The 7,772-nt window shown below is 38.0% G+C and overlaps 2 protein-coding genes across 2 annotated transcripts; one reads left to right on the plus strand and one right to left on the minus strand.

Annotated features, from left to right (window-relative positions):
- Positions 1-1,769: 1,769 nt before the first annotated feature.
- Positions 1,770-5,062, plus strand: LOC147867448 (uncharacterized). The gene is made up of 7 exons (XM_087315237.1): positions 1,770-2,062; positions 2,337-2,516; positions 3,291-3,398; positions 3,630-3,695; positions 3,802-3,867; positions 3,951-4,019; positions 4,245-5,062. Exons 1-7 carry the CDS (start codon positions 1,883-1,885, stop codon positions 4,788-4,790), a joined length of 1,215 nt encoding a protein of 404 aa, XP_087171363.1. The 5' UTR covers positions 1,770-1,882; the 3' UTR covers positions 4,791-5,062.
- A 306-nt stretch (positions 5,063-5,368) lies between these two features.
- Positions 5,369-6,709, minus strand: LOC147867449 (protein SRC2-like). Its single transcript, XM_087315238.1, has one exon. The coding sequence runs from the start codon at positions 6,676-6,678 to the stop codon at positions 5,893-5,895; it is 786 nt and encodes a 261-aa protein (XP_087171364.1). The 5' UTR covers positions 6,679-6,709; the 3' UTR covers positions 5,369-5,892.
- Between the last annotated feature and the right edge of the window lie 1,063 nt (positions 6,710-7,772).

Consider the following 7,772-nt stretch of genomic DNA (forward strand, 5'->3'; position numbering starts at 1 on the left):
AAGTTCTAACAATTTCCTTAAGACAAGGCCTTGACTATTCGCTAATGCACTCGAACCCCACTACATGTGCACCTACACACTTCCCTCATATGATGGCTTCAACCTTTTTGTATACCTTGTGGTGATCATGCATGTGAGTCTAGTGACCACAGTGAGTCTTTAGCATAGCATTTTGTCACATATAACCAAGAAAATTATTTAGTGAACATTATCTCAACTTCATCCTCTTATTGTGTCCTTTATTGCCATATCTATCTCATCCTTGCCAATCACATATGTCATATACCATCTCCAATAAATGACTCTATATTATTTAGATGCTCCATAGGGAAGAAAAATGTTCAAGGTCTTTGGTGTTCACATTATATCTTCGCTCTAGGCCACATTAGTGGATAACCTCATTAAATGTATCTCTTAAAGTATGGAAATGCTACTCTCCTTTTGGAATTAAAACATTTCACTTAATGTAGAGACCCATGTGTAAAATACCTCTCCTCAAGATAAGCCAATATGGCACAAAAACTAGAGTCTAAGCCAAATCCAATATGACAAAAAACCAAGAATATACTCAAAATCCTAAGTCTAGGCTCAAAATTAGACCAACTAGTGACCACTTATATCTAAGGTGTCAGGAATGACCATTTAATGTCAACATCGAGTAGATAATCACACCACATCAATAGTTAAAACACAAGAATTCAACACATGGACTTACCCAAAAGTTGCCTTTGTTCGAAATTTAATGTTGGCCTACGCTATCAACATCTAAAATGATATGTTGACGTGTCACAACGTGTTGTTGGGCCACTGCGAGAATCTAGAACAAAGTTGACCCATGACAGGACAAGTCACTTATAAAAGTTTTGTGTGGAGACAAGGTATAGAGGTTATATCTAGGGGCAGTTCAGAAGGGGATGGAGGTGGAGTGAGGTCAACAGTCAATGGCGACGATAAGGCTACGAGAAATAGTGATACATAATAATTCGATCGATGGCAATGTTTAATAACTACACTCAAAAGCTTGCTAGATGTGGTTTGATGCTTGTTGAAAAATAATAGGTTTTGTCATGCAGCCGTTTGTTGTTAAGTGGATAATGATTGCCCCTCCTTTTTTGATTTTGGTCTCAGGTGTCACACAACGATAGCGACCTGTAACTAGTAGAGTATCAACAGATACTTAGAGTGTACATAGCCTAATTTGTATCTGCGATTAACCTAACTAATGGGATGCAATTTCTTCTCGGAAAATAAAAATATTCAATTGATGGTGAGAGCCTTTATGATTAAAGAAAAAGAGAGGGCCTGGGGAAAAGAAAGAAACTTTTGGGCATGCACCCCCATGTCTGTTTGCCCTCCTTAGAGCAAACCAAACCTCCTACAACACTTGGAGAAAAGCCATTTTCTGTGTGTGAAAAGTGGCATCCTTGTGCACACGAACCCATACGCGTTTAAAACTACTACATATGTACATATTATTATTACACAGCAAAAACAAAGTGATATATGTAGATGCAACTTTAGTACATTCTTCCTTCCTCATTCATTCAATGAACACAAACAGAGGAAACTGACTCTAGCGATAGATGTAGATCTACACAGGAGCATTACACTTATATGTCTATGTGTGTATATTTATTTGTAATGGATATTTATATATGTTTTATGTATACATACATTAGGTAGCTTTGGTTTTATGTAGGTCAAATGTTGATGGGTGATTGTATTAACTAAGCATAAAAGATTTATACATCTCTCTCTATATGTGTGTGTGTGTATGTATGTATGTATGTATGTAATAATGTATGTATGTTTACGTGGTGGGCTATTCTGATTTGAAGCAAACTCCATAGCCATTGGAAACTTCAAAGGTGGGAGGAGGAAGATGGATGATATATTTGAACAAATGTTGTCGGGTTCTCCCTGGGCAGGGGATGGAGCTACCATAAATCCTTCATTGCTGGGAGGGTCTCTAGAGATGAACAGGGGCCCATTTTATGAAGACAATGGAAGATTGCCTAACGAAGTCATGATGTTTGATCCTGGAAATGTTCATGCAATACAGGTGCCTTTGCGTTCTATTCAAATGTTCTCTGTTTTTCTATGTATACGTATATATATGTATACACACTGATATAGATGTGCCTTATATTTTGTATGATGCATTTTTTCTTATGCATGATTCACGTTAATACATCATTAGACATATGTATATATCAGCTCACCTAGGGTTTAATATGTCCCTTTCATCTGGTACACCCTGAATGAACCCAGCACATTGGATATATGCATGTATATCTCAGCTTAACTAGGGTTGAATGTATGTTCATTTGCATCAGGCACATCCTGTATGGAACCAGACCTTTGTTGGTGCTTTGTCTCCATCTTCAGCTTCAGCATCACATGGAGTATTAGGGTGTGGTAAGCAGGAGGGTTTTCTGGGAGATCCTTTGCGAGATCTTCATCGTGGGAAACGACCTCGAGATGAGGATGATATCATTGACTGTCAAAGGAATCTGGTAAGAGCAAACCAAACCTCTGTGGACATTTTACAGTATTAGGGTATGAAAAACAATAGCAAATAAAAATGAGGTAGTCCCAGCATTGACCCTTAAAAAGAAACCAAAAATATTCCACATTTTTTATTCATAACAGAAAATTCTATGCTTTTTCACATAGAAAGAAATTGGAGATTTCAAAATGCTGGATATACCATTAAGTGTTGATCTAATATTATGGCACATTATTTATTTGTGTGTGTCACGATTCTTAGTGATATAAGAATGAGGTAATTTAATTATATAGATTTTTATTTTTTCTTCCGAAGCTTGGTTGATGCATTAGAAGAATCTGAAGTGAAATTTATATGTAGGTCTTTATAACATTTTTTTCATTAACCTTACCAAAGGAAAGCTATAAAGAGATGTATGCAATGTGGTGTAGATTGGTTGTAAGATGCATGTATTCTGAAGCCTCTTATGAAACATGTAATAGAATGGTAACTATTTGATAATAAATTATAATGCATGAGATTGATGTAGCATTCGAGTCAATAGATTTGATGCATTTCCTTATTGAGTTTTTATCTCTGCTCACTATACTTGGATACAATTCTATATGTCTATGCTTTTATTGGTTGAAAAAAACATTTTACGTAGAGGCTTTGCAAAATAATTTTCTGAATTCAGTGACATATTATTGTGTGGGAAGAGGTAGTATTGAAAACATATGAGAAGTCAAGCTTAAACATGATGTATCATTAATCATCCATGTTCATGTTCTACAAAAATCAGGGAATTCAAGGGTTTGGAGATCAAGGGACTACAATAAACGGAGGTGGAAAACCTCGTGTAAGAGCTCGTCGTGGTCAGGCAACAGATCCGCATAGCATAGCAGAACGGGTGTGTATATCGTTGTAGATTTTTTTTCTCTATCATAAACCCCATTAATGAATGATAAGAGCTTTTATACTTTTGGCATAAACTTATACAGAAAGCACTCGAAATGCATGATTGATTTACTGTTTGTTGAATGTTTTTTCAAGCCAAGCATTTTTTTCATCATAAGAGCTCATTTATATTGTTTGATATTTTAATACACCAGTAGCCATTTGACATTGGCTTTATTTTTAGAATCGTCGAGAAAGAATAGCTGAAAGAATGAAAGCTCTTCAGGAGCTTGTGCCTGATTCTAACAAGGTCAGAGCTATATTATTACGTTTCGTTAATGTTTTAATCAGTTGAATAAATGTTATAGTTTATCTATAGAATCCATCCGTAAAATTGTCTATTCAATCTATATCAGACTGACAAAGCTTCAATGCTGGATGAGATCATTGGCTATGTCAAGTTCTTACAAATGCAAGTTAAGGTTGTTATTGTGAATTCATAGTTATCTTTGTTGATATATTAATCAAAAGTCTTCAGATTCGTGATTTTTTTCTTTCTTTCTAGTGTCTTAGCATGTGTCGGCTTGGAGGTGCGGGTGCCACAGCACCACTTTCATCTGACCTTCCTACTGAGGTAACAATTTTCTGTCATTTCCTTGCTTATCTATCTAAATTCTGCTAGGGTTTTAGAGTGGCAATATTTGTTTTTAACAAGTAGGTCTCATGACCCTTGCCTATCTATTTACAGATTTAAGGTCTTTAGGATGTCAAGATTTGTTTTAACAAAAGAAACTTAAAAACACTAAAGATCTCATAATGCCTCTGCCTATCCATCTACATTTTTGTTTTTGGGGTTTAGGGTGGTGATTTCCTGGCAGCAAATCTGGCTCAAGGAAATGGTGGAGGGGGAGATGGTATAGCATTAGCCGAACATCAAGTGGCTCGGCTTATGGACGAAGACATGAGCGCAGCCATGCAATACTTGCAAAGCAAAGGTCTTTGCCTCATGCCTATCTCCTTAGCAACAGTGATCTCGAGCTCTGGTGGTCGCCATCCACAATCATCATGTGCTGGACCCTCCAATAGTTCTGATGGTGCTGCTGATAGCATTAAACAAGCCATGGAACTGGCTGCCAGTTTTGCAGCTAGTGTTGGTGCTACCACCCAAACTAGTGCGTCGATGACAGGTGCCTTGTCAAGTTTTGGCAACAGCAAATTTCTAGGTAGAGAAGATGTAGGAAATGTACTACTAAAGGGCAATGTGGCGACCAATAATTGCATGGAAGAAATTTCACAAAGAGATGATGGTGATGGTGATGATATAAATGATCTCAATAGGCCATCAACTTCATCACTCCACAATAGCAGAGATGGTATAAAAATTAGACAGGACATTCAAAGATGAAATCAAGAAAAAACGAAAGATTAAATGCCTATAAGATTTGTCAATAGAAGAGCCGACTTTAGTTTGCCAGGCGAGCACAAGAAAAGATGCCCTTGGTTTTCTATTGAAATCATTGGAAATTCTTTTGTTTTCAAATTGATTTTGATTGTTTATTTGTCTTTATATTTTGCGATTTTTAATCTCTACAATTTAGAGAACCCATATGTAATGATCAAAGCTCTTTGCTTATTGGTGAAATTGTTGGTGCATGCAAATGTATTGCTAGTTTCATGGGTAAAGTTCTTTACGATCATAGGGTTGGGAGCATTGTGTTACTTTGCATTGTACTGCTATATCTACATGCTCTGCTATCTACAACCTGACATAAGTATTATCTTATTTGGATCAAAGTCATGGGATTTCTAACAAAAAAGCTTAAGCATCTCTCACATAACATTGTAAGTCGGACTGTAAGAAAAAGGAATAGCATTATGATATACAATTGATGGGATGCCAACTATCAGATGTTTTTGAGGCAACTGATACCACATTGTTATGATTGGAACAATCTGTACCAAAAGAACATCAACAATCCAAGATTAGAGTCCAAATGCAAAATAAATATTGTTATTGTGCAAATGTCAAATACAAGAAGGCAGAAAAATGGAAGGTGTACCAAAGCTTGTCAAATGTCTTTCTTCCTATCTAAAGGGCTTAACACTAACAAAGGCCTAATTGATGGGCAGGTGAATCCAAAGTACCCTTAGATGGGTCTGGAACACCATTCCTATCATTATTGCATTCAGTATATAACCCCAAAACCACACACCTCCATGCTTCAATGTGCTTGCAGGTGTTGTGAGTGACCAGAAGACACGTAATATAAACATATTTGCATTCCATATGGTGTATATATAGATACTCATGTTATTAAAACCTACGTGAATGATTGAGTTGCTCCACTATTGAATGCCTCAATTACAGATGATAAATTACCATTGACAGACAGAAGTTAAAATGTCATGTCTGCAATGACTATATGAATCGGCAATGGTGATGTTGTGCCACACATTATTCATCACTGGTGCAATGCGATTGTGATTGTGATTGTGTGTATGCCACATCAAACCATGACATTGGCACCAGGCACCATGCCATTAAGACTGATATTGCCCTTAGACACCACATCCTTAACATCATCACCACTGGATGCTACATCATCTTTGATGCCATTATCATCGGACACATCGGCATTAAGAACCACCATTGCCACATCATCGGCGACTGGATCAGGAAGAAGAAGATCTCCAAGGGAGGGGGCAGGTGCCACATAGTATGGAACAGCAGGGTATCCCCGAGGCAAGCGGCGGCGAGAGTTAGGGTAGCATTGAAACCGTGGCCTGACTCCTCCTCCTCCTACGATATACTCGTCGAAGGCAGGGTAAGCCATGACAGGCTCATTAATAATATCATCCCGGAAAACCTTAGGTCCAACCTGTGTGGAGACATTGACCCGTCCCTGCAGCTTCCCTGACGGCGTGACGAGATCAGACGAGATTAAGTTGAGGGTGTCATTACCTTTGTTGATGATATCCATCAAAGGGATGGAGGCCGTGCCGAGAAGAACCTTGCGTCTGATCCTGGGGAAGATCAGAGAGCTTTTATGGAAGATTTGTATGGTGAGGTGGGCAGCGCGATGGTGGAGGGAAGATTCGGGGACGGCATCAAAGCAGAAGCGCTGGTTAATCCACACAGGGTTTGTGTGGCTAGATTTCGTGGACAAGCTGCTTTTCTGTGGAGAGGAAGGATCAAGCCATGCGACGGCATAGGCTCGAACCATACCCAAAACGCTGCCATCTCTGAGGTCATGTGCAGAGAGGAGGGTCACATCCAATCTCCTCACCTCCATGGTTTTGTGGGTGCCAAAGCCAAGCCAAGCCAAGCCAAGCCAAGCCTGTTTGTTCCTTTGATTTCCATGGTTTTTAACACGCGTGTTTGAGTAATTCCTTCCCTAGAGCGAATGAGAGATTGAGAGAAACGCAACAACTTTATGGGCCATTCTAACCATCGATAATGGTTCGGTTCGGTTTGACACTGTCAAAACCAAACCGTTTAAATTTTTTGAAACTTGAACTGAACCACGAAACCGTTAAAAAACTTTCAAGCCGTTAAACCATTAAACCGTTACCGTTTCGTGGTTCGGTTTTGGTTCTCAACTAAGGTCAAAATTCAAATTTTACAATTTTACAATTTTAAAATTTTAAAGATTTTCCTAAAATTCGAGAATAAGGCATGGAAATGAAAAGATTGTTAAATTTTTTTTTTTTAAATGTTTAAAATTTAAAAGAAAAAAACCGTTAAACTGCGGTTTCTAACTGTTGAAGCTGTTAAGCCGTAGATTCGCAAAAATTTTAAAATTAAAAAAACAAAAAAACCCGTAAAACCATGTAAATTGCAGTTTCTAACTGTTGAAGCCGTTAAGCCGTCGGTTCATGGTTTAGTTTGGTTCAAACCATGTAAAGAATCGAGTGTGATTCTATGCAACGGAATAGATTAAGGATTTGTGTTATGTTTGTGTGAAAGAGGAGAGAAGAGACACACGATAGATGAAGTACTCAAGATGTATATTAACAAGGAGTAAAAAATAGCAAGTACAAAGGTAATAACATTACAAGGGACATTAACCGACTGTTACAAAGTAGGAGGGTGCTTTATATAGGGTCACCCTTTCTCTTCATTAACTCACTAAAACACCCACTCTCTCTTTAGAACCTTGGGGAATGTTGAGGCTCATTAGTCATGGGGAATATGGAACTCATTAGTTATGTGTCATAGAATATGATTCTATGACACGTAGTTAATGTGTAGAAAGTAGTGGTGACTTTTGACCTTTGAGTGCTCATAGATTCTCAAAAGGCGTGTTCACACACAAGACTAGGTTGAGCTTGATCCTTAAGTATTCTCTTCAGCCAAACAACTTCACATGCAACTACAACTGTGCCC

The sequence above is a fragment of the Azolla caroliniana genome, unplaced genomic scaffold (genome assembly GCF_043228905.1).
Source record: "Azolla caroliniana isolate FFs.n. ecotype wild unplaced genomic scaffold, voAzoCaro1.0.p SCAF_2, whole genome shotgun sequence".
NCBI classification, from domain to species: domain Eukaryota; kingdom Viridiplantae; phylum Streptophyta; class Polypodiopsida; order Salviniales; family Salviniaceae; genus Azolla; species Azolla caroliniana.

Excerpts from the sequence above, each read along its gene's own strand:
- LOC147867448 (XM_087315237.1), top strand. The coding sequence starts at position 1,883 with ATGGATGATATATTTGAACAAATGTTGTCGGGTTCTCCCTGGGCAGGG. Across the intron at positions 3,696-3,801 it reads TTGTGCCTGATTCTAACAAG|ACTGACAAAGCTTCAATGCT; the intron begins GTCAGAGCTATA and ends AATCTATATCAG. Across the intron at positions 4,020-4,244 it reads CATCTGACCTTCCTACTGAG|GGTGGTGATTTCCTGGCAGC; the intron begins GTAACAATTTTC and ends TTTGGGGTTTAG.
- LOC147867449 (XM_087315238.1), bottom strand. The coding sequence starts at position 6,678 with ATGGAGGTGAGGAGATTGGATGTGACCCTCCTCTCTGCACATGACCTC.